The sequence below is a fragment of the Mustela putorius genome, unplaced genomic scaffold, assembly GCF_011764305.1.
Source record: "Mustela putorius furo isolate JIRA1106 unplaced genomic scaffold, ASM1176430v1.1 tig00003869_pilon_pilon_pilon, whole genome shotgun sequence".
In the NCBI taxonomy this organism is placed as follows: domain Eukaryota; kingdom Metazoa; phylum Chordata; class Mammalia; order Carnivora; family Mustelidae; genus Mustela; species Mustela putorius.
The window spans coordinates 33,381,141-33,407,377 of record NW_025422021.1 but is presented as its reverse complement, the minus strand read 5'-3'; the positions used below and the strand labels follow the sequence as shown (position 1 = coordinate 33,407,377).

Sequence of the window (26,237 nt, the reverse complement as noted above, 5' to 3'; positions counted from 1 at the left end):
CTTAATAGAGCAAAAGGTGAGAGTAGTCATCCTGGTAAATTTCTTGTGTACGCCAGATGTGGCAGTGACCCTCCCGTATGGGGTGTGCACCGCTCTCTTATCTGTGCATGGGAAACAATGTGTTGCATGTCAGTGTCAATCTTAATTGGATAAAGGAAGGAGAAGGATAATGAGTAGGTAGGGTAGGTCTGGCTCTTTACCGTCTGAAGTTGAAATTGTTCACTCAGCAAGTATTTCTTGAGCCCACACTGTATGCCAGGCCTCTACTGGTCCCTGCGGATTTAGCAGGGGTTAGACACAGACCCTGCCCTCAGGGGATTACGTGCTGGTGGAAAAATGTGCAAACTAAAAGGTGATACTTAAGCTGAGCTGTAGTTCTGTGCCTCCTGTAATTTGCAGTAGAGAGAATGCCTGCTGGGCCCTGGGGGGGGGGGGGTGAGGGAAGGAGAACAATCAGCCCCTGCTGAGCAGGGTGCATAGCCTGGGGGCAGCGGGGCTGGATTGGGGTGCTGCTCTTGGGCCCCCAAGTGCAAAGTCCCTTCAGGCACAATCCCCTGGGTGCCTGTGGCCCTCAGTGGGATTGGAGTCCCACCTCCCCTCCTCGCCCACCTCACTCAGAAGAAAAGGAAGATTAAAACGAAAGCACAGGAAAATCTATCTCGGACCAGAATGAGGGTGGATGCAAATCAAAGTCAAGAGGGCGTCACTTCCAGATCCGTGAGTTGAGGTGTTTTCTTTTGCTGGAAGAGAGAACGTTCAGGCAGATGGAGAGACAGATAAAACCTTCATTCAAGCACCCCAGCCAGGTCACCTGGCGCTTTGAACAAGCTGTGCCCGATGTTGGAGGAACCCTAAATCTTAACTTTGTTTTCTCTTGGAAATGGAGACGAAGGAAACTTCCCCACCGCTGCAAGGCCACGCACCCTGACTGTTGTTTCCACGTGGCCCCAGTGCTGTCTGTGCCTGCACCGGGCGTCACTCCCCTCCCGGGCTGAACAGATGCTTTGCGTGGCTTTCTTCTCACTAACCAAGAATCCTGTGTTCTTTTGATATTATGACTAATTTTTTTCTGTTCTTAGCGGGCATGTATTTGCAGCTGTAGGCGACACAGTCTTCCTTTGCGAGGGGAGCCTGCTCTGCGCACTCGCCTCTGTCCTTTCTGCCTGGCGCGCGCGGCTGACCTCCTTGCTCACGTACCAGTAGCTCTGCTGACCCTGTCCCTTTGTTTCTGTCTGCGTTCCGGCTGCGGCTGTGTGGGCAGCCCTCGGAGCACGGCGGCCACCTCAACTCCAGCTCCCGAGCCTCGTCCAGAGCCAGCTCAGCACGGGCCAGCCCAGTGGTGAGTGTGCCTCTCCACACCCTCTCCCCTCCTTCCTTCCGCTGCCCTTCTGCTCTTCACTCCGCTGCCCTGCAGAAGGAACCCTCTGCCTCCAAAGGGCCCTAGCGCAGCCGAAAGTAGGAGGGCTTTTCTGGGATTTACTCCAGGTCTGAGCAGAAACGCAACTGGGGAAAATGCTTCCAAATTTCTAATACTACTATTTCATGATAGCAGAACTGCGTTGCTAAATTTCTAACGGATTACGTGAAAGTTAACAGGGCTTGGGGCTGCCTGGGAGGAGGGACACTTTGTACACTGGGGGGAGATGTAGCCAGGTGTGTGGATGTGTGGGTTTATTTATTTATTTATTTATTTAATGACTTTAAAGTCGGAAGGATAGGCCTATAACTTTGTAATGTCATCTGTTACTGGACCCAGGTGGCTTTTTAAAATCACGTATCACCTGGAAAGGCCACTGCTCCCACTGTCTCATGAGTTCTCCCACTGTTCGGGATCGGGGAGACTACAGAGCTACCCTCCCGTTTCTCACCCCCTAGTCCCCAGCTTTCCCATGTCCTTGTTCTGCATTTGTCCCAGGGTTTTTGCAATCTCAGACGATCTTCATCTGATGCTTTGTACGAGGCTACTGTACCTTCTTTTGATGATAAGGGCATGCAGGCCAGTTGCCCAGGGGAGTGGGCAGGAGTGGCACAGCGTCTGCGGGCAGGAGCTGGGGCTGTGTAGTGTGCGAGCCCGCCCCACACAGCTAAGGATTGCCACACTAAAGGGCAGGGCACCCTCCTTGATAAACCCCAACTACAGGAAAGCCAAGCAGGCAGAACGGGTCTCTTTTCAACTCCCCAGTGACAGAGAAGCTTGTGTTCTGCGGCCCTCAGCTTGGTGATACGGCACCGTGGTTATGTGTGGAGATCTGGATTCGGGGAGTGATCCTTGTGGTGAGAGAAGAGGCCACCAAGCCGCGGTCTCCTGTGAGCACAGATGCACCTGTTGGCTGCTGGTGATCTGCTTATTTTTTAAATCAGACAGTCTTTTCGAACATTGATGTTTCATGCAAATGCAGATACCGGCTGCTTCTGGGGAAGGGTAAAGGGATTGCTGGCAGCCGAGCCCAAATCGCCAGGTGGGCCGGCCACACCACCCCGTGCTATGAAGTCCCTGACTCCAAGGCCAAGGCCGGCACCATTCATCCCTGGGCCTGTGCTGGCCTTATCCGATGAGAGGGAGTGATCCTCGCCACCATGTATATGTGGAGGGTGAGGAAATAGAATGCAGACCCGGGACGGTGTTGTACAACAGGACAGCCTAGTGCTTTATGGAAATGCAGACACCCCGCTCTGTCAACACGAGCACCTGTCCCTGTGTCCTGCCCATTTCACACATCCAGCCACCCACCCTCACGGCCAGAGGAGCCCCTGGAGCCTGGTCCCGAGGAGACTAGGGCAGCCACAGCCAGAACGCTCAGGAGCGTGAAGGAAGGTGTAGTGGCAGATGCCGTGTGCAGCCTGGGGACTCATGGCTCTGCCGATGACCCATCCAGCAGGAATAGGAAGGTCCTCCTATTTAACAGCACAGAACATCCGTTTTTAAATCAGGCAAGTTGCTTTTTGGGGTGCCCTCCATTCCCCGGCGTAGCATGGGACAGATACGCAGATCCACGGGGAGCCTTGCAGCAACTGGGGAGAAACGTTTCCCGTGGGGAGTTGAACGGAGCCTCAGCCTTCTTAGGCGTGATGCTCTCTCACACTCACTCACGTTTGGGGAAGTAATAGAAGTATTTGCACTTGACAGAAGGTGGCTGTGGCCCACATTTCGAAGGATCACGAGCCTCCTGGGGCCGGCTTCCCGGAAGCATGGAGTCACGAAGGCCATGATGATTTGACTGCTCTGGGTCTCTCTTCAGGCCTCAGGACGAAGTCACAGAACAAGAGGACTTTGTCTAGTCACATAGACCAAAGTGGTCGAGATCAGACACAAAATTCTGTGTCTTATGCTTTCTAACCTCTGTGAAAAATGTACCCACATACAACAGGTTCATTGGGTGACGGTAACCAGCGAGGCGGCGTTAAACATGCTCAGGCCCCTGGGACCCGGGGATCACTGCTGGCTGGCCAGGAGAGGCCCGGCCCCAGCTACGCTGGACTCCAAGCCCCATCCAGGCACCATCCAGGGGGAAAAGCAAGGGGTTCCAGGGCTGGTGGGCCCTTCTGATCCTCAGGCTCTTTCTCATTTAATTCTCGGTGTTTACAGCCCCGGGAAATGTAACTGCTTCCATAAGCTATGGTTTCTCTTCCCCGAGACAACTGCTCATTTATAGAGGTCAGTGGGCTGCCGAGCCATCCACACATCTCATGAGCAAAGGTCAGCATCTTGCAGTCTGTGTGGGATGGGCCATCCTCCTGCCCCATCTGGGCCTCGACGGCTCCTGCCGGTGCTCCTGTGGCTCCCGGGGAGTGGTCCGTGGCCCGGTGATTCATCAGGAATGTGGATCCAGGGGAGTGTGAGGGCAGGCAGGGGACAGGCGCCTCTCTGAGAACGGAGTAGGACTAGGGCAAGGGACAGCTGGGTGTGGAGGAAAGGCAGGTGCCCCGGGCATGGGGGCGGAGCACTCTTAAAGAGCAAAAGTAACCAAAATGGAGGAAGGGGTAGCTCTGCCCACTTGAAGAAAATAAAGGTGCCTCGGCATCCAGAGACATCCCCTGACCCTTGGCCTTCTCACCACATGCCTGGCCCACCTCAGAACCTCAGTCACGTCGTTCCCATTCTGTAGATAACCTGTAAATTCTTCTCCAACAAGTCTGGGGCCTTCCCCTTGAGGGAAGCTGCGGTTCTTTCAGCCAGTGTTTACTGAGCACCTAGGCTCTAGGTGTTCTAGGCATGGCATTGCAATGGTGAGCAGGCAGACCTGCTCCAGCCCTCAGGGACACATAGACTAGAGGGGACAGGCAGGCAGCACCCGGGCACATGTATGATATGAACTCCTGGGGAGAGATGCAGGAAGCTCTGAGAGCTGGGATCGGGAGGTTTGGTGGTCCTGGCCCGAGCACACCCACGGAGAGGACCTCGCCTAGGGACGCCAACACCTCCATCAGAGATGTCCCAAGCCAAGCCCAGATCTGTGTTCCTGTGTGTGTTTAGAACAAATATGAGTGACAACTGGAAGTTCCAGCCGGTTTAGCCAGAAATACAAGAGACTGTAGTGACCCGTGTTTAATGTTGTGTGGAGAGGCAGGGGCAGCAGGTGGAAGCACGGTCATGTGTTATGAATCCAGGTGTCCAAGGATAAGTCATTCAGGAGAACGTCAGTGTTATTGGATGAAAAAGCAAAATTTCCACACCAATGGAAGTCTCAGTTACTTGACTACTTGAAGTAAAATTGCCCTTAAAATGTTTTCTGTTTTCTTTTTTTTTTTTTTAAGATTTTATTTATTTATTTGACATACTGAGAGAGATCACAAGCAGGCAGAGACACAGGCAGAGAGAGGGAGGGAAGCAGGCTCCCCGCTGAACAGAGAGCCCGATGCAGGGCTCAATCCCAGGACCCTGAGATCATGACCTGAGCTGAACGCAGAGGCTTAACCCACTGAGCCACCCAGGTGCCCTGTTTTCTGTTTTCTAAGGAGTGGTCACTGTTGTCAGTTTGTTGTTGAAAGGGACTGCGCATGGACACAGCTTCTCTGGTCCCATCTTGTGTCTGGGTTCTGAGGTTGTGTGGTGGAAGCTGAGGACACTGTGAGGAGGAGTTCCTCTGCCAGAGTCTGGCCATGCTCATGTGTTGTGTCGTATCTCTAGGCAGGTGGGTAGGCCGGGAACTGTGGGCCTCAGCAGACGTGGTGTTGAAGGGAGCCCAAGCAGTGTGCCTGTGAAGACACAATGTTGAAAGGCTGGGATTCATGAAGTACTTAATGTGCTACTTGGATCACTTGAGAGGATTTTTTTTTTTTTGAGAGGCAGAGTGGCCATAATTTAAAATTCAACAGAAATTTTTTTAAAGTGATTATTTCTAGTTGATTTAAAAACCTGTCTTTGTGTACATTCAGTTGTGATTGTAAAATGCTGGGACACACTTGTTTTCATGCCCACCTAGAAGGTTTAGAATTGCTGGTTCAGGGGAGTGACAAAGTGAAGGCCTGCGGGGTGTGGGCGCTGGACTCGGACATCAGTGTTCACGGAGGTCCTGTGGCTCGGCCCTGGCCCCGTGCAGGTATGGGTCTCAGTGGCTTGCAGCAAGTACCCGTGATAGCTTCCCCCAGGTCCTGCTCAGCCACGTGTCTGCCCTGTGGTGCCCCCTGTGCACTCTGTGTCATGCCGTGACTAGGACAGGATTCAGAATGTTTTTCAATTTTGTGTCTTTCTATATTATGTTCAGAGGTTAAAGTGCCGTGCTTTATATCAAAATTAAACACACCCCCTGGGTTCTTTATCTGTCCCTTTGCTTAGGGGAAGGTGAGGTGTGCTTTAGGAAGTGGGGACAGCTCCCTGCCGGCCTGCTTCATGCCATACAGGCTGTCATCTAGTGGCAGCTCTGGGGACTGCAACAGCTCCTTACCGCAGGGGTGCCTTCATGGGGCCCCTCATCCTGTCCTTCCGATTTCAGAAACGAGCACACGTATCCTCTGTCATTCAGAAACGGACTAAAGGCACTTACCCTAATGTATACACAAGAGACTGGAAACAACAGTTAGGCAGAGAGTGGCTGTAACACTCAAGAGTTTCATCACCCCCCAACAGGTCTTTACTTAAAAACACATTTGAGGCGTTCCCATCCTGAGTTCATTATGTATTTCTGAGCAAAGGCTTTTTTAAAAACTGTTTTTAAACTTTTTTTGAAAACTAAAGAGCTAGCTATGGTTTTAGGGGTTTTTTTTCTTGCTTATTTGATGTTTTGCAAATTACAAAAATATTTATGTTGATAGTATGGAGGGAAACAGTGCAGAGCACAGCATGTGTTAAAGGACACCACCCCCCCCCCCGAAACAGTGTTTTTTGGTCTGATCTGTATTCTTCCTCATCTTTATCTCAAGAAAAACTAAAAAACGTGGAGTCCTTGTACGGGCATAGCTATCTCCGTAGGTGGATCTCTGGACTTTCATTTATATACAGAATATTTATCTGCTGCTGACAAGCATTTGGAAAAGATTCTATGTAACCTGTAGAGGCAAAAAGCAGCCAGCTTCTCAGTGGTGACTTGAGAGTCTGACGCTGGCTCTTCATGTTCGACCAGTAGTTAAATTACCTTCCTTCCTTCAGTCTCATGAGTACGTGTTCCACAAATGTACTGATTCTAGGGAGTGAAGGACTCGGGCCCAGGAGACTTAATACACTTATTCTCCTGCAGACCAGTTGCTATCCTAGTCAGCTTTTCCTCAGTGATTTGAAGTCTTCAGGAATATTTTTCTTCCCGAGTGGAGAGAAGAACTACACTTGAAATGCTGAAAGCCTCACAATGAGAACACTGGCCCGGGGCTCTTTGGGAGTCTGCCAGGGGCAGGGAGCTAGAACCTACTTGGCCAAAGACCACCTCAGCCCCCACAGAGCATCTGCTCAGGCTGATGTGGCACGCACATCTGGGAAGAAGGATAATTTGGTGGGTGTGGTTATCACACCCACCAAACATATGCCCACAAATGGCAGGAGGCATGGCACACAGTTGGAGAGCCAGCTGTTTTTAATGGGCTGCCACCAGCCCACATCAAGGAATAGAGAAGGACACATGGGCTAAGATTGCCTGGGAAGCTCCTCTGAGATGTACAGGCTGGCACGGGCTCTCCAAGGACAACCAGTGTGGCCGAGTGGCAAGGAGAGTCCTCTGGGCGGGGCAGGACTAGTGTCCGAAGCCCCCTCATGAAGGGCTTATTTAACAGACAGGGAGGGAGGCCAGTCTGCCCTTGGAGCCATCCCACCAGCCTGATCCATCCCACTTCTTGTTTCCTTTCCTACTTGGAGGACAATAAGAAGACCAATAAGATGAGAACAGGGAGTTCTTGCTGAAGACCCAAGTCGGGGAGACCACATGGGGTGGCTTCGGGAATGAGACCCCCAGGGCTGAACTTGGATCTTATGAGCAGGAGACACTTGAGCTTGGCTAAGCGTGGAGCTGGTTTTGGAAATTACCTTCTTTTGGGTTAATCAAGTGTTCTTTGGGATTCCATTTGAGCCTCCTGGTGGGCTGACTTGGTCTTACACTTTGCCGTCTTATTTTCCTATTTGCTTCCGATGCCCTGCCCTGGAAGAGAAAGGTGAAGGTGTGACGGGTTTGGAGGAGAGAAGGTAGCTGATAGTGAGCCTTGTGGGGGATGTGGTGGGCGTGGTGAGGCCTGGAACGTCCAGCCCATGTGGGCCCAGAGTGGGCACCAGACACTGATCACAGAAGATCACTGCCTGTCCGGTGTCCCGACCAGTGCTTCGCCCCTGCACCCTCATGCTGTCCCGAGCCCAGCTTCCTTGTGCGCTCTTTGCGTGTCCGTGAGCCTCCAACCCAGCTCCATCGGGGTTCCTCGACCTGAGTCCGGAATGTCTGTGGCTGAATGTGCGAGGGCAGCAGCAGCGCCTGTGGCTGCCCACTGGATCTGAGGCAGAGCTGTGCTCTGTATTCGGCTCCCTGGAGGTCAGAGTTAAGAACATCTGAGCTATAGGAAGGGCAATCAGAGACTTGCTAGGAAAGGCCTGAGTAGCTGTCAGCTTCCCCCAGAGGCTTGGAGACAGTAGGCATAGGTTTCCTCACCCTCTGTGACCTTCCCAATGGGCTTATGGAAAGGAGCCCTCAATGTGCAGATAAAAGAAGTTGGCCTTTGTAGGATGCTCAGCAAAGAAAGATGAAGCCCCAGTGCCGGCCACAGCCCGTTGACCTCCAGGCCCCTCCAAGATGCACAGCCTCCCTTGGGGGCTATGCCAGGGCTCTGTGGGCTGCCCTGGGTCCACCTGAGAGTCCTGCCCAAAGAAGGGACAGACAGCCTCACGAAAAGCCAGATTCTGGGTTCTCCCTTTTTACCTGGCAGGTTTTCCTGTGCTGCCACCCCCCTGGCCCCACTGCCAGCTCCCCGCATCTGGGCATCAGTCCCAAGGCAGTTCAACCAGAATCTTCACTTTGGCTCTGTTATTTATTCATGAGAAGGAGGAAGAATTGTAATGGCTCCACTGCTTCCTCCTGCTTTCCAGACCTGGGCAGCGGCAGGCCTGGTCCCACTTTCTGCTGTCACCATAGCGATGGGGGGGGTGGGGGGTGGCGGGAAGCAGGCTGGAAGGTTGTCCTTGTCCCCCGCATAGGTACCAACATGCAGTGCTTTGGGAAGCTCTGCAGGAGCCCTGTGAAGATGGGGTTCATTCACAAGTCCCTGATGGCAGAGCTTCCTGTGGTCAGTGTGTGCATGTGTTCAGACGTCGCATTCCCGTGGAAGTTACAACGTGGAAAAACCACACAGTAAAGTTCACCCTGGGCCCCGTGAGATGTCCGTGAGCCCCCACCGTGCCTGGAACAGCCCGGCTCGAGTAGATCCGCAGGTCTCATTGGCAAAGCAGTTTTTAAATCACAAAGGAAGCTAATGTAGTGTGACTGTCTTACCCTCTAAACCCATATTATCCATTTAATGTGCTTAAGTATTTCATATTTGTCTATTTTCCTCCACAGGTTGAAGAGAGACCAGAAAAGGAGTTCACCGAGAAGGTAAGGAATTTATGGAAGCCTTGACGTTGTGCTGTTGATAAACCATGAGGGCCCCCACGTGCGTGGATGAAACTGACAAGAGAATGCATTGGTTAATCTTGACTGAAGAGACTGGCCCGTGAGGGAACAGGACATGTGTGCCACACCATGTCCTTCAGGGGGTCACCCCAGAGTCACTTCCAGCATGGGTGTCACACCCTGCAAATAGCAGAGGTTGCCCATGGGCCCGGGCATGGGCATGAGGTGGACCCCGACTGATTCTCAGGCATCCATGAGGCCCCTCAAAGGGACCCTCTCTTGATTGCTTTCCATAAGCCCCTGGGGAATCTGACAACATTGCAGTACACATTCGGGAACTCTGGTTTTGTCTGAAATCACATTTGGTCTTTGTGGCGTCCCAGGGCTCGCGTGGCCTGCCCAGCCTGTCTGCAGCCACCCTGGCCTCCCTCGGCGGGACCTCCTCTCGGAGGGGAAGTGGGGACACCTCCATCTCTGTGGACACCGAGGCCTCCATTAGGGAAATCAAGGTAAGGCTGCCGACCTGCCTGTGACCTAGAGGAGCCTCTGAGGAAAATTAGTCTTTGAGCACAAATCTGTAAGGTTCCAGTCTCCCCATAAACACCTGTTCTAGCCCCACGAACACCAGCTCAGATGGCGTCTTCCATGGGAAGGCACCCCACCCGCACCCCACACTCCCCCCAACCCGGCTGGGCAGACCTGTGCCCTCGGCGCTCCCCAGGCTATCTAGCACACCTTGCTGAGGCCCTTGCCCCGCTGCCCTGCAGTGCACAGCCAACTTCCGTACACCAGGCATGCACAGACAGGTGGTCTCCATTTTTTTTTTTGGAATGGTCTCCATTTTTTTGGACACCAGATTACTCATTGCTCCCGAAAACACCACCTTGCCCTTTGAGTGTCCCCCTCCCCTGCCTAGAATATGCTCTTCCTTTCCATCTGTGGTATGCTTAATCTGCCTTGAATAGATCATTGTTGTGTTCCAGTGATTTTTTTTTTTTTTTTCCTCCTGATACTGGAGTGTAAGCACGCTTCTGTGCTCCAAACTCGCCACTCGATGGGCGGGCCATTCTGAGTGAGAGACAAAAGCAGTCTAGGAACTTAGGTCCCCTGGAGTGCAGAACCAAGGCCTGAGGGGGAAGCGTCAAGGACTAGAATTGGCTTTGTTGATGGAAGAACTTTCTAATAATTAAAACTGGAGCAAAGCTGCCCATGGTATCTGAAAGCCAGATGGCCACCTGCCAGGGAGGTCAGAGAAGGGACGCAACAGCAGCCAGGGCAGGGTCCAGTCTCCCCGGAAGTGTCTTCAAAGTCTTGTGCTTTGTAAGAACAGTTTTTGTGGGCCGCTCTTCCTAAAACATCCACACGCCCTCCCTGGGCCTCCAACAGCTCTTTGCTACGTCCAAGAGCAGTTGGCTGCGAGCAACCCTGATTCATCTCTGCTCCTGGCCTTGAGGGCACCATCCATCTGCTCTGCTCGGCAAGTGTGTGCTGAGAGTGTAGCTCAGACCAGACTCCGGGCTCCGGGTGTGTGGAGCCGAGAGACGGAGCTCTGTACATGCAGGGACGGAGCCTGGCTGAGTCCCATCTTCAGTATTTCATTCTGTCTAGCACCAGGCAGCAACCCAGAGAGCCTGAGCAAGCTATGAAATAGGAATAAAAGAACCCATTCCATTTGGGGGACTTCTTTTGCCTATTTTATAAAATTGTGCAAAAATGCAATGACACAGACCTACATTTTCTAAAATTTATGGAAATATCATATGAGATAGGCCTCAAGTTTAAGCTTTTGTGATTTTGAAATTCATTTTATTTTCCTTCAACTCTTGAAAAAAAAAAAGAAAAAAGAAAATCACTGCCCAGACTCCCCAGGATGAGGGCAACGACCCAAAAGCAAAAAAGATTTAGAGGATGGCTTCTCTTTTTTTGCAGTCGTGATCACTTTTCTTCCCCGATGTCATTTGCCTCTTTTGCCAATTCCTAGGAACTGAATGAGTTAAAGGACCAGATTCAGGACGTAGAAGGCAAATACATGCAGGGCTTGAAAGAGATGAAGGTACCAGTTTACACAAGTGTGGGCTGATGGTGTTAACCCGGCTTAACTTCAGAAAACCCTGAAGAAGGCACACAGACAGCATGCTCGCCCTCAGGAGCCTCCAGGCTGCAGAACTCTAGGGGGCAGGGGCACGGGTGGGGCCTCATGGCCTGAGCAGCCTCCTCGAGGCAGCTTTTAAACGGAGCCCTGAGCCCTGTGGCCCTTGGGAGGATGACTTACTAACACACTTCCTGATGCATGTTTTGAACTCACCTTCCTTCCCCGGCCCACACCCGGCTTCTTCTCACTTCCCACAGGAGTGTACCATGCAAGACTTTTGGGGTTTTCTTTCATGTCCCCCCCTACTTTCCTACAAAGGATGTTTCACTTAATTTGCATCTCTAAGGATGGACGGCCTCCAGGGGCCTCCAGGAAGCCAGTCCTTACTGCCGTGTTTCGGAGACACCCAGAGTACTTGCTTGCATGTTGTAGTGTTTCGCTAGCTGAAGCAGCGTTCCAGCGTGTACCCTCCTGGATTTATTTGAGTAAAGATGCACGACAGTAAGAATGTGTTGTTATGGCCTCGTGCCAGCCAGGAAATGTAGTGGCTGTATTCCTCGGTGGTGAGGTGGGTCGTTGAAGTCTGTGTTCTCTGTAGATCTCGTGCTAGATTGTAAGCCTAAGACTCCCTCTTCAGCCCCCCAGGAAAGACCCCCCCAGAATTGTCTGACTTTTCTATCACAGGGACACCAATCAGAGGCCACGCTGGTTTTAAAATGAATCAATCCCTGACATGCTTGTCACCTCTCCTTGAAGAGAGGGGGATGTTACAGTTGACTCTGAATGCGCAGTGAGAAGGGGGTCCCACTGGAAATTGTCGCCATGGTTCACGAGCATAGGCGAGCATGGCCCGGGGCTCCATGAGGCCTCCTCAGGGGCCTGACCACGCAGTGCCCATCTCTCTTTCGCTTCGGGTAGTTCACCCACCCTAGGGATTCGCCCTCCCTGTCCTGGGATCACCTTCCCAGGATCTCTGCTTGGAGACAGACACGCTCCCCCACTGCCTGGCTAACGAGGGTGTGAGCTGCAGGAGAGCAGTGTTTCCTCTGTAGGTCTCTCTCCCCATGGCTGTCCTTTTAGAGGAATGCCCTCCATCCTTCCAGGACTGACCCAGTGAGATATGTGTAGCTTATTGAGCCGTCCGTAAGTGGAAACTTTAAATTCCATATAATCCTTTCCCAGTTTCCAAGCCCAGCCAAGGCAGCCATCAGCTGGGACAGGTGTTTTCTCACCCAACATTCACTGGCTCTTTCCGGCATCCTGGTCACATTTCCTGAGGGACAACTTCAGAAACCAGAACGGCCCAAGCCACTTTGATGGGCGCCCCTGAGTCATGGAGTCAGGTCCCAGGGTTAGGCCCAGAGCCTCCCTGTCACGTGTCTCCCTTGCACTAATGGCCGTGGAAGCCATCTTCCTCCAGTCACAACTAAGAACTAACTTTCTGAGTTAATGACTAATACTCTTGAGTAGTTAATAACCGATTTGACTGCATTGAAAGGGGTGAATGTCTGTGCATTTGAAATTGTCATGTGTTTCTTATCTGATCCATTTGCCCTAAGAAATAAAGTCTAAAACTAGGGCAAGGTTTTCTTGGGTTTTGGAGTTTGTTTTTTCCTTTTCAAAGACCGCTGAACTAATCTTTGTTTTTGTTCTCTTACACAATTCAAAAACACAACATGGTTTCTGCAGGACTCACTAGCAGAAGTGGAAGAGAAGTATAAGAAGGCTATGGTTTCCAATGCTCAGCTGGACAATGAAAAGACGAACTTCCTGTACCAGGTTGATACCCTAAAGGACATGTTGCTAGAGCTCGAAGAGCAGCTGGCTGAGTCTAGACGGCAGTATGATGAGAAAAACAAAGTAAGCGTCAGTATGAGAGAGGACAGTGGAGTGTGTATGTGTGTGTGGGGGGGGTATACAGTGCGTCTGCTGTGTGTGTGTGTGTGGTATATGGCGCATCTGGGGGGTATGGGTGTGTGTATGTGGTATACAGTGCATCTGATGTGTGTGCGTGTGTGTGTGCAGTATATGGCATGTCTAGGGGGTGTGTATATGTATGTATATGTATGGTATACAGAGTGTCACAGGGGTGTGGGTGTGGTATGTGGTTTGTCTGGGGTGTGTGTATGTATGGGTGTGTGTGTGTGTGTGTGGTATACAGTGCATCTGGGGTGTGTATGTGTGTGTGTGTGTGTAGATGTCGTCATTTTTTTAAATGACGGTTCTCCACTTGTCCAGGAGCCCAAACATCTGTGAATAAGAATGTCATACTCTTTACTAAGGGCTTTGAAATATTAATATGCACAATTTGTCTCTGTAAACTAGAGACAATTTTATAGGGAAAACATCGTGTGTTTTGCACATAAGATAAAATCATGACCAGGAAAAAACAAGCCTGTAGAGAACCCACATGTTTGGATAGACACAACTGGGTCCTCCAGGATTCTCCTATTGGGGTGGCTGGCTCAGAAGAGTCTGCAGCTCTTGCCCTTGGAGTCATACATTTGAGCCCCACATTGGGTGTAGAGATGACTTAATAATAAGATCTTGAAAAAAAAGAAAAAAAATGTTCTTGTTAATAAATATACATTTCTGGATTTTTATTTGTTATCTCTTAACACCACCAAGAAATAGTCAGTTGCAAATATATTCATTTATTTTATTCCATTTAAGAGTTACATACCTTCATTAAGCTAAATTAATTTATGATAGCAGCGAGAAGTCTGAGCCTGCATTGAAATCAGTGACAAAAGACTAATTAGATGTTTTCTGTAGGATATAAAGCAAGAAATCCTTGTTTTTCATAGTTTAAAGAGTTAGTCTATCAAACCCTAGGATATTGTCCAATTTTCCAAAGTCGTTGAGATAAACAGAAAATTTAATTTGTGAGTGTCACTGTTTTTTTTTTTTTTAAACTGGATTTATCCCCCAAATCCCAAGGGTTAGAAACTAAAGTGCCATTAACAACTCAAAGGTCTCCTTCTTTGACTGCTATAGAATTTAGAAGCTCAAGAAGAATTTTGTTGATGAAGTTTCTGAGAGCCAAACTGAAACAAAGGAGAAGCTTCCCATGAGACCTGATGATGACAGATTCTAGGATTATAGGAGCAGAGTGCACATTGTGGACCCCACTTGTGGGCAGTATATGCTAATGCTTCCTAAATATTCCTGGGATATCATCAGCCAGGTATCAGGAAACAACCGAGAACCCTCAAATCTAATTCCAGAGAATTTGGATGATCCTGGAATGTTGTCCCAAGCTGGGGAACAGGGACCAAGCAGAGCCCAATAGGCAGGTCCTTGTTGCAGCCAGGAGGGGTCCATTCACCCTCAGACTTCAGAAAGTGGGTGAGCAGGTGAGGCCAGGGTGAAAAGCGCAGGGCCCATCTCTCCCAGAATAACCCCCTGACTGACCTGGGAGGGGGATTCCCCGCTGTCCTAAACTTGGGTACCAGCCCATCCTCAGGGATGGTGCAGGATCGGAGCCAAGCCAGAGACCAGAAGAGTGTATTGCCATGTCACAGGGGCGAAGGGGGAGGGTCACACTAGGGGAGCAGCTTTTGGCCTTGGAGCGGGGGCCCTGGAGTACAGGGTTGGCCATCTGCTTAATAAGCTTGCCAGAGTAGACCGTGTTTACCCCCCTTTTTATGCTAAAGAATATTCCTTATCAGATTTCAAAATCAGGGCAAGTTCCATCTTAAGTCCTTCATGCAGCTGCCTCCTCCAGGCCCTCTGCACAGACGGCCTCCATAGTAAGGGCCCCCCCTTGGCCCCTGTTGGCCTGGAAAGAGTCAGGGAGCACCTGTCTGATGCACCAGGTCAGCAGGCAAAGTTTACAGGAAATCAGAAAGTCCAGAGAAGGGGGCATGTGTTGCTAAAAAGGCCTTGAAAATTGTGATGCCTGGTGATAAGTGGTTGTTCCAAGGTCAGTGTAAGTCATGGGGATGTGAACTTGAAAGGCAGAGAGTGCGGTGCGGTCACTGTGTCCGTGCTCTTTCCCGCCCGTGTAGGAGTTTGAGAGGGAGAAGCACGCCCACAGCATCCTGCAGTTCCAGTTCGCCGAAGTGAAGGAGGCCTTGAAGCAGCGGGAAGAATTGCTGGAGGTGGGTAGCGCTCTCTCGTTTGCTTTTCCTCCTGCGTCTTAGGAGTATTGGGGGGTTTGTTATGAAACTTAGCCATGTTCTTGAAAATGGAGAGTTTAGGCAAATGCTCCGTGTCTTCCTTAAGGAAAATAGTTCCTTTCATTGGTGAAGAGTTTCATTCCTTGGGGGCTTTGTGCTTGTATCGGGAGGCGTGGAGGACGGAACGATGGCCCCCGAGATGTCCACGTCCCGATCCCCAGGACCTGTGACCGGGGCGCCTCCCATGCCAGAAGGGACACTGCAGGCATGGTGAAGTTAATGGCCTTGTGATGGGGAAGTGACCCTGGGTTATGGGGGGCCCACTCTCATCACTGGATCCTTATGCAAGGAGGCAAGAGAGGCAGCAGGAGATACAGGGAGAGGGACTCAAGGCTGGTCCCGTGTGAGGAAGGGGTCATGAGCCAAGGAATGTGGTAGGTTCGGCCCTAGAGCCCCCAGAAGAGAACCCAGACCTGCCTGCATCTTGATTCTGGCGCATCAGACTCAGTTTGGGCTTCTGAGTTCCAGAACTCTAAGAGAATGAATTCATGTTTTCTTTAAGCTGCTGAATTAATGGTACTTTGTTGCCTTAGCAATAGGAAAGTGATACAAGATTGGTTCTGACTTTTTCACTCGTTAACTTGAACTAATGCCTGTAAGTAAGGATGTCCCTTAGGCGGGTCTCTGCCCGCTCCTCTGGCCTCTGGGGACCAGCTGAGGAAGCAGTTCTGGCATGCAGAGCAGGATGTGGGCTGATGCAGGAAATGGGGCTGGTACGTCCTTGGCACGGGTCTGTGGGCTCACAAGCAGTCACAGCTTTTGGATTATCAAGCCCTGCGCTTTGTCTTCCTGCTTAATCCCTTCTCTGCTTTCTTTCTATCTGTTCCTGTTCCTCAGGAAATCCGACAGCTACAGCAGAAGCAGGCGAGTTATATCAGGGAGATTTCTGATCTTCAGGAAACAATAGAGTGGAAAGACAAGAAGATAGGGGTAGGCCTCCCGAGTCTGTGGGACTGTGCCAAGGGGCAGTCCGTGTGCAGGTGCAGAAACGCATGTGTGAGCGTGCATGTGCCCTCGTGTGACACAGGACTCGTGACACGGAGAACGCACTCGCTTACTCAAGCCCACAGTAACCCTGACCTTGAAGTGGGCATCCGACATGGGGTGGGCAGGCATCTTGTTGATGCTAACTGGGCTCTCTGCCTGTGCCAAGCGGGCCAGTGGCACCCCGAGATGCAAGGAGTGGGGAAGGCACCACAGGGCAGGTGGGACATGGGGAGGCTCAGGCCCCTTGGATTCTCTGTGTGGTGGGGCCTATGCCTTTCTTAAAAGCGTCAGAGGAAGCTGCAAGGTGGCAAGTGCCGTCCCCACCTGTTCCCTCCTGCATGTGTCCCCCTGGAGGCCCCAGTTCTCTCTTCTTCAAAAAGAAAAGCCACTGCAGCCCACCTGCCTTTAGGAGTGATAGGTAGGAAGACAGCAGCCCACTTAGAGGGCCAGCCATGCTTCCTGATGACAAAGGGCTTCCAATACCCCACAGCCCACCCTGCTCCACTCTGATGCAGATCTCTGGAGCACAGTGTCGGTGTACAGGCCACGTGAGGCCGTGCTGGTTTTCCCCCATGTCCTCACCCATGCTCGTTTAGGACTGCTGAGCGTGCACACATGTGTGTGCTTTAAGACCACTTGATGTTTGTGACAACAAACACCAAGAATTGACGTAGAAGGATAGCCCAAGTTGTCACCTGGGGTTTCTTACGCATTTCTTCTTATTCCTTGTTTGTCTCTCATCCGAGTGGGTGCATGGCTTGTGTTCATTCTCTCACCGAGCTAGAAAGTTGTGCACAGGCAGTGCAAAGGCAGTTTTCCCTTAAAGGCATCTCTTAATGCCTTTAAGGGAGCAGGAGGCAATGTTCCTTGGCTGCCATAAATTTGTGAGAAGCTCAGTACTCACATTTTGTCTGTCTCCTGAACGTATTCTACACAATGCTTTAACTCTGGTGGTGTTCCACGTAGTAGAATCCTTGTTCTTGCTTTAGTCACCTGCTCACCCATGTGAATCTTCTCTCTCTCTCTCCGCTCTGCTCACACGCAGGCTTTAGAGAGGCAGAAAGAGTTCTTTGATTCCATAAGGAGTGACCGAGATGATCTTAGAGAAGAAGTAGTCATGCTGAAAGAGGAGTTAAAGGTATGAAGCCAAAGTAGAGTTAAAAAAAAAAAAAAATCCAGGTTCTCAAGAATGACTCTACGTGTGTACTGGTGTTAATTAATTGTGTGCCATTGATTTGAGTTCTGGTTAATCAATTCAAACCTTTGGTTAACTGACACTGAAGAGACCCGTAAAATGAATGTGGGTTCATTCAGGTCTGCCCATTTTGTGATCTCGAAAGCACCTCTGACCTCCAAGAATTCTTTTATACTGCATACATTTTTTTCTCATACCCTTTGATAAATTCTCCAGGACATCACACCGAATTAGAGAATGTGTGTATTTCTTTATATTAAAAGTTCAAATTTAAGGACTACTCCAGCTGATTGGGTGGCATGGGTGAGGCTCACACTAATTAGACTTTGAGACCCTGTGGGCTGAGGAAAATTCCATGTCTTGTTTATGTCATGTCTGGGGGTCTTCAGCTGCTGGCTAGACACTGAGTGAAGGAAAACAGGCTCTGGGTGGGTTATCAACATCGTAGGAGACATTGTTAGAAGAGGGTATAGCCAGGGCAAATTCCAGGATCATCAGTGGAGACATATCGGTGTCAGCTGCTTATGGTCAGGGGTCAAGGCCAGAGCAGTCAAATGGAGGGAACAGCTTTTTATCACCGCTCCTCCCTGGACTGTGAGCCTGGAACTGGGGCCCCTCTGAGCTCAAGGAGAGAGTTATGGGCATGGGGGTAGCAAGTGAGTATAACTGTTTTAGAGTGTTTCACAGTGTTGTAAGCATGAATTATATTTCCCTCAAAGACGCCAAACATTCTAGCCAATTCTTTACTCCTTCTTTAACATAAGTTGTGTTTATTCCTTTCGGAACATGCACGTATCTCTTTATCTCTCTCTTTTTCAAGAATGCAACCAGGGTGTTAAAAGGAGGTCACTTTACAGGGATTTGCCCACTGCTCTACCATGTGGCAGCCCGTAGGTCCCTACCTCCAGTTACAAAGGATGCCTGGTAACAGCTTCTTGTCACCAGTGCATCAAGACATGGACCAGAGCATCAAGACGTGGACCAGAGCGTGCAGGAAAGAAGTCGCCTTTGGAGGAAGACATCCCAGCTTTGTGTGTGTCGATAGGATATTTATGATTGTGGTGCCTACCCCTTCTCTGATTCTGTTTCCTTGACCTCAAGAAAAATAATTTATTTCTCATTATTATTAATAAAATAAAGTTTAACCTAGTATGAGTCTGTGAGTATTACAACAAGTTCATTTTTGTTCCCAGAAACATGGAATAGTCCTAAATTCAGAGCCAGTCACCAACGGAGAGACTTCAGACACTCTAAATAACGTCGGACACCAAGTTCCTTCTAAGCTAACGAAAGAAGAGTTAAACGCCCTCAAGACAGCGGGGGACGGGACGCTAGGTAAGTGCCCACCTTCCTTTGGGTCTTTTCATCTTCCACTCCGCATCGATTCACCCTCCATGCATTGTCAGAACTGACATAATCATCACTGATCAATTAACACTCACACAGCATGCCATGTGTCCTGCCACTTCCTGGGAACGCCCTTGTCACACGGTGTGACCACCCACGTGTGTTGTCTGGCGTGCCTCTCTGTGCAGTGCTCACCATCAATGGCTGAAGAATACGTTTCTCTTGCTTCTCAAAGCCACCAAGTGAAACCGCGAATGCAAGGAGTGTCATCTCGGGAATGCAGGGACAGTTCTGATGCTACTCGTTGGTTTTCCTCAGCCACGTGCCAAGATGGCTTCCTAACTTGCTCCGTTACAGACTTCTCCACAGATCAGAGTAGCAGAGGCTGTAAAGTGAGATAATTAGCCCTAGTTACGAGCCAACTCTGCACATCCCAACACCGTTACGTATTTTGAGGGTGCGAGGTGCCTGTGGACGGCACATGGGGGGTTGTGATGGATTACGTCTTGGGTACCATTCTCAAGCTAGCACTCAGTGACCCTGGGTAGGGGGCAAGGTGGACAGGCAGCCCCGGGCTGGGGAGCATGGGCAGGGTGGAGGGGTGTCCTACCCACCAGAGTCTGAATGTGCCTTCCCCTCTGTCAGAGGTGTTGTCCTCTTGTACATCAGTTTTTGCTTCTGAAGCGTAGAAATTGGGGAATCCTGTAATTGTAAGAATACTTTATACAATTTGCAAATATCTGAAAAAATTCACTGATTAATATTGGTCATAATGTTTGGCTTTTGGGTAAAATGAACCTTCTGAAACCAGGGTGCAGGCTGAAGTTATAGCCAGTGGGTAAGGCTCTCCTGTCCCTTGCTGCCTGCCACGTTCCTGAGCTCAACAGTGAGGCTGGAATCCACCCAGAGCCCATGTGTTTCATTTCCATTTAGAAGATTTCATTGTATTTTTTTTTTAATTTATGGAAATGTAGAAACCTCTAGGCCCCAGCTTCTCAGGACTTGCTTCCTAGGGAGATGTCCCTCGTTATCTCGATGAATCCTAAAGGGACACAACACTTTTGATTGCATGAAAGTTTTGATTGTTGAAGGAAGATAAATTGAGTGGTTTCCTACGTATAAGCTGTGTGAGCAGCTAGAAATTTGATCACGTCGCTCTTGTTCAAACATACGTTTTATAAATCTTCATGAACTATTAGGAAACCAATCCTTAAAGGACCAGAAATAGCACTTTCCTAAGTGGTCTCCAAATGTTTTTTGATCGCATATTCCTATCAATAAAGAATCGTGGGAACTTTCCAATATGTATATTTTTAATTCGTACATACACATACTATTTCATCAATCTGAAGTGTGTGTTATAAAACATACTCCCTGACAGACATCTTTAAAGGGTGAGGAAAGCTAACTAGGAGCCCATGACATCTGATATGCTGGGGGTTGGTTGGTTTGGAGAATCTAAGATACAAGCATTCATTCCAAAGTTATAATGTTTTTAATTTGTACTTCTTTTAGTTGGTGAATAGCTTATTATTGATGAGGTGGCCACCGTGCTCCTGAGCACTTGCCACCTGCCGGACCTCCCCCCGACCCTTAGACCCCCACACCTCCTCCCCCACCCCTCACCACCCCCACCCTCCGCCCCTGTGGGGGTGGGGCAGAGGTATTTAGGGCATCAGACTGCTTTCTCAGGAACACCATGCTTAATTAGATGGCGGGGCTGAGGGTGGATTTCCTTTCACCTCACATGGGCTGTTGAGGCTGAGTTTCCTAAGGGGGGTTGTATGTCTCTTTCAAAACTTCCTTGAAGGTGGTTTTAGGCCTATGTGAAGCACAGTGCAGTTTGACAGGCAGAAAAGTGGGAGGGGTCTGGATGTTTATCTGGAAACAGCTTTAGGTCATTCCGAAGCCCATTGCTTGGGATTGTTGGCTGCCCAATGCAGAGCTCTATTGGTTAACATTTAACTGCACCTTTGAAAATCAGGTCACACCAGAGGGCACCAGCTGCCACTCCCACCTTTGAGACAGTGGCCGTGGCCTCCACGGATGGAACATTTGCTAACGGGATGAGTGCTTTGCCGCACAGACTTGGCAGAGGCTTCTGTCTCGTGTGATCCTTTGAGGCCGCGCTCTCCTTAGGAAGGGGGTCGGGTGGGTGAGAGAACATGTGTTTACACTGTGATGTGTGCTCAGTGGTCACCACATCATGGGGTCCCTTCAATTTTCTCAATGGTCTTTTAGGAAGAGCCAGTGAAGTGGAGGTGCAAAGTGAAATTGTGGAGAATGTGGGGAAAAAAGAAATCTTGCAGAATACTGAGCGAGAGCGGCACAAGGAGGACCCAGCCCAGGAGTGTGTGGGCACAGAGGTGTTCCACCCTGGTGAAAATGCCGAGGACCACAAGGCCTCTGAAGATGGTGCCCCCTCCCCGGGAGCATTAGCAGATGCTACGAATGAGGAGAAGGCTCAGAACCAGATTCTAGAGAATGCTTCCCTCCTTGAAAATACAAAGCAGGTTGAGTCCGATGAGGTCAGAAACACACCAGGCGATAGGACTGGGGCTTCCCTTGAGCAGTCCGAATGTTTGCATGTGCTAGGTGGCGAAGCCCCAGATCCTGGGACTGGGCAGGACAGTTACGATGCCTTGGATATCAAAATCCACAGCAAAGAATCTGCAGAAAACCAGGAAGACTTGAATGCCAACTTGGGAGAGGGTAGCACAAAGCTGTGTGCAGAATCCAATTGTCTGCAATCATCTGAAGCCGGAGGGCTGGGCAGTGCACACACGGGGCAGGAAGATGGGAGCCCCATGGAGGGTGTGGTGGAAGCAGGGCTAATGGGGCCTGGGGAGCAGGTGAGCACAGAAGCCTCTGGCCCTCCAACATCCAGCCATGACAATGTGAATTTTGATGAACAGCGTGCCACAAAAGCCTCCACAGAGCTGGACCCAAGCACCGGACGGGATCTAGACAAAGAGTTCTCTGAGCAGGAAGCCGCTGAGCCCCAGGAGCTCCCAGGTCAGAGCACAGCGGTAGATGGGGGGCAGGACAAAAAGGAGGATGGGGAAAGAGGGTTGAGGGACGAGGAACCAACACAGACAGAATTGCAGAGCGTTGCTTATTGTCCAGAGGCTAGAAGCAGTCCTCAGGGAGCAACAGGTCTGGCTGTGGCAGATGCGGAAAGTGAGCCCCTAGATAGGAAAGACACTGAGGAAGAAAGGAATGACCAACAGGGAGAGGCACTGGATTCATCACAGAAGAAGACAAAGAACAAGAAGAAGAAAAACAAGAAGAAAAAAACAACAGCACCTGTAGAAACCCTTAATGAGGTCGAGAAACAGTTAACATTTCAGGACTCAGATTTAAGTGAGGTGAAGGAAGATGAGCCCGTAGCTCTTACTGACAGAAAACCAGCTGTGGAAGCACCAGATGAGGTGATTGAAAGTCCAGAAGAGGAAAGCGTAGCAGGAAGCAGTGAAAACCCTGATTGTCCAGAAAATCCTAAAATTGAGTTGAATGAAACACTTAACCAAGAAGACAATGGGGTAAAGGCTAAGGGGGGGAAAGAGACAGCTGATGGTGACACATCAGCTTTGGGGGATGACACAACCCCTTCATTGGGCACAAGTGCCAGAGATAAGGAGCTAGAGGAAGCCATGATCAAAGACAGTGCTAAGAATGATGGCGCTGCGCACAGGGGTCCTCCAGAACCAAGGAGCGGAGGAGCATCCAGCAGCACCCTGCTGGAGGGTGAGGACAGTGAAGATGCCCCTCAAACGGGAAGTACAGAGCAGCATGAGATGGCAGAGGGGCCCAGTCAAAGAGTCAAGAAGGTCGCAGAAAACGATGACTTGGCACCCAGCATGGAGCTGGGTGTCTGCACTTCAGAAGGCAGGGATGAGCCGAGAGGCGAAAGCGAGAAGGGCAGAAGCAAGGAAGACTGTACCATGTCGTAAGTGGGCAGAGGCCAAGGATTGCACAGGAAGCCCAGTGGTCAGGGGCTCGTCTGCTGCCCCCCTGGGTGAGGTTCCTAAAACATTCCACATGGAGATAGATGCACCATAGGACAGTCGACCACCAAGCTATCCACCACATTGAGTTACAGACTGTTACTTGTAGCTGTATTCTTCCTCATTAAGGTTTTTACCCCGAGTAGAAAGAAAGATACATCTGTAATCAGTAGGAGTCCTAACCGAGAACTTTCCTGCCATGTCAGACCATGCTACACACTGCGCGTTTCTGCATACAATCCAAATGAAGCTATTTAACATTTGCCTTGGGCTGATACTCTTGACCAAATCCATCAGCATCCAACTGAAATGACCAAATGGCATTCTGAGATTTGTGAGTACAGCTGATTTTTAATATGTCTTCATTTGAATCTATGTCCTTTTGTATTTGATTTTGATGTGTACGTTATAACCTATATGGTATTTTGTTTCAAAAGGAGATTAATGGCCAAATAGTGTATAGGTCACTGAGTGATAAGATTTGCACCTTAGGACAGTAATTAATCATGTTAGGGATAAGAAATAAATATATCTTAAGGCACTGGGCTATCTTCCTTCCCTTTACCTCATATTAAGTATTTTATCTCAAACTGATACTTTTGATCTCATTGATAATACCTGAATTTATTTTGTGGATTTTGACTTCACTTCATGCTGATTATGTACCAAAGTCATTTTATACAGTCTTTTTTTGTTTGTTTGTTTCTGGAAGAGACATGTGTTGAAATTGCACTTCCCAATGCAGATTTTGTGCAGGAGAGCATTTCTAAAATTTATTTTTTTAACCTTTAAATTACTTCTCTTTCTATTTGTCTTTGATTCAAGAGAAAAATATGAAAGGTACCATTCTTGCGCAAACTGCTGATTTGACTATAACGGGATATTTTAAATAGTTGAATCACTTTTGGTATTTTGGTATAAATATTTTCATTTGTTGTATATCAATATATTATTGGAAAATTCTTGATTTGATCTTCCTGAAGGAAATATATTTTCTATACGAGGAAGCATTTTTAAAAATAATTGTAAAGTTAAATTAAAAAACTGTAAAATACTAAAATCACAAAGGACTGTACATTATAAATGCGTTGACACTTTATGAGATGAAAGAATTCATGTCACTGTTACAAGGTATAATTGAATACAAAAAAGACCAAAACCTCAATAAAATTTGAGGCAAGCATAAGTGTTATTATGTTATTGAAATAAAAACATTTTATAACTTTACAAGCCTGTGATTCCACTCTTTGGGCTACTTGAATTCCAGCAGTGGCTACTGTTGTACATAATTATTATCTTCAAAGTAGCGCCTACTTCTGGGCTGCTAATTCCCAGTCTGTGTTTTGTGAAGGACTCGTTACATTGTCCCTTGAGAGTGAACGTCTCTCCTGGTACCTAGACCAGGGCTAGCATCATGCCCTCCTGGGGAGAACTGGGAAGATCTACCCTCATAGACTCTCCTGGGTTCTGGTGAGGAGCCCCAGTGAAGAAAGCTGTCTGTTCTGTTGCTCTGCTAATTTGTGCTGCTACTAAGACTACTTTGAAGGATATGGTGAAATTGGCAAATTAGCACTGACTCCTTGCCTGTCAGTGTCCTGATGCGAGGGGCCAATATACCCTCCCCACTAGAGACCTGTGAGTGGAAAACTGCGAGGTTTGCTAGAGAGTCTCCTGCCCACAGGCTGCAAAGGCCTGGAGAGGGGGCGGATGCCTCTAACTTTAGCAAAGCCACACTCAGCATGGAATGGGCTTCAGGAAAGAGCTCTTATTCCTACTTTCAGAGGTCCCTGGGGAGATGATTCAACAACGCAGCTCACTGGATGGTGAGATCATCAAGCCATTTTGAGGTCTTCCTTAAAAGACCTTAAAGCCCTTTCCTCTGTTACTTAATAGCACATTTAAGGACATTATGTCATACTTCATACCCCTTGGGTCAGCCGTCCAGGGCTCTTGATTATTCATGCATCTTTTTAAGTAATAGACGTTTTGATCACTTCATATCCGGAAGGCACTGTGCCAGTGGATAGCAAATAGGACTGGGCTTCTAACGGAAGTGAACAGCTGAGAATCAGGAAGTGAGCAAAAAAAAAAAGTTGGGGGGTGGGCAGATTCTGAACAGCCAAGTCAGTTCTTGATAATCTAAGAGCCTTCACTGTGAGCATCCCCTTACTCCACAAGAAGGGGTAAGTGACATTGTAGCAGTAACTGATGTCCACGGGAAGGCCCTCAAGCTACCAAGTAGTCAGTAGGACCTTAGGGATGTTCAGGTAAAGAAGGCACAGAGGAATATAAGGCATTTTGGAAAGATTTGATGTCAAAAAATTCAGACTCAGAAGAAGACCAAAAGGCTACCTTTCAGCCACAACCCCAGAGGAACCAACACCCCTGACGTTTCACTCCCATACAGAGCAGAGGAAAACGTTCCATCACTGATACCTTAATCAAAAAGTAGGGATGTCTTCTAGCCCCAAACCAGAACATAGCTACTGTATATAAAATGTAAATCCTCCTTCAAAAGCTTAAAGTATATTCATGGGTGTACGTAGAAAATAGGGAACAGCAACAGAATTTTGAATTCAGCGTTCTTATTTGATGATATACAAAGGTGGAGAAACAGTAGAGTGTTTTTCAGGAGTTTTTGGAAATGAGATGTATTGCACTGAGTACTTTCTGTAATGTTTAGTGTTTAGCGAACGGCAAACCTAATGACTTGAACATTTAAATCTCTACTGTCACTAGGACCCTGGAGTGCTAGTTCTTGGGGCTTCAGGCAGTTTGGGGTTCCTGTTTTCTGCGGTAAACCCCTTTCCTAGGAGATCACCTTGAACAGCATGCCATCGAAACAAAGGAACCCAGCAATGAGATTTGTCCATCTGGCCAAATGTCCAGGCCACAGAACAAAAGGAAGGGGTGTTCATGCCTACAATGTGTTAGAATGTGTGATTTATCAGCGTGATGACCATAAATAGAGAAAACTTTGTCTTTCAGAAGAAACCCTCACTCTTTTCCTTTTACCCTATCCACAGCTTCTTAAATTTTTTACATGTTATTTGCATATTATTTTACTTATCATTTACATAGTGTTTACTTTTTTTTTTTTTTTAACTACATGTTTTTCAAGATGTGTATGACTTCAGTGGTGGATGACATATATAGTTCCCATCTGTACACACCTCCCAGGCCCTGTAAATAGAAGAAAAACCCTGTCCCTGTTCTGGCTTTTGCAGGAAGGAGGTGCTCTCCTGGTGTGGGAGGCTGGCCCTAGGGACCATGGAAATGGCCCAACATGGATTATAATCAGACTAAGTCAGGGCAAGGCAGGAGCAGATTCCTTGAGAGACGTCGGCTTTCCTCTCACTATCTTTGCCCATATGGAGGGAGGTGATTTTCCTCTGCCTCAGGAGAGGAAGC

The 26,237-nt window shown here is 49.0% G+C and overlaps 1 protein-coding gene across 32 annotated transcripts in view; it reads left to right on the top strand.

Annotated features, from left to right (window-relative positions):
- Window positions 1–26,237, top strand: part of LRRFIP1 (LRR binding FLII interacting protein 1) — a 136,500-nt gene that overhangs the window by 101,633 nt on the left and 8,630 nt on the right. For 16 of the 32 annotated variants that reach the window (XM_004743692.3, XM_013051838.2, XM_004743687.3 and 13 more), the window contains 10 exons: window positions 1,262–1,339; window positions 8,964–8,999; window positions 9,401–9,526; window positions 10,999–11,070; window positions 12,799–12,969; window positions 15,120–15,212; window positions 16,128–16,220; window positions 17,323–17,415; window positions 18,666–18,807; window positions 21,061–24,053. In XM_004743692.3, the coding sequence (XP_004743749.1) occupies window positions 1,262–1,339; window positions 8,964–8,999; window positions 9,401–9,526; window positions 10,999–11,070; window positions 12,799–12,969; window positions 15,120–15,212; window positions 16,128–16,220; window positions 17,323–17,415; window positions 18,666–18,807; window positions 21,061–22,772 (2,616 nt within the window). In that variant the 3' untranslated portion in view covers window positions 22,773–24,053. Of the gene's footprint in view, window positions 1–1,261; window positions 1,340–8,963; window positions 9,000–9,400; window positions 9,527–10,998; window positions 11,071–12,798; window positions 12,970–15,119; window positions 15,213–16,127; window positions 16,221–17,322; window positions 17,416–18,665; window positions 18,808–18,918; window positions 20,119–21,060; window positions 24,054–26,237 lie in introns of those variants that run through there. The other 16 variants (XM_045066668.1, XM_045066667.1, XM_004743698.3 and 13 more) reach the window with 9 other exon arrangements.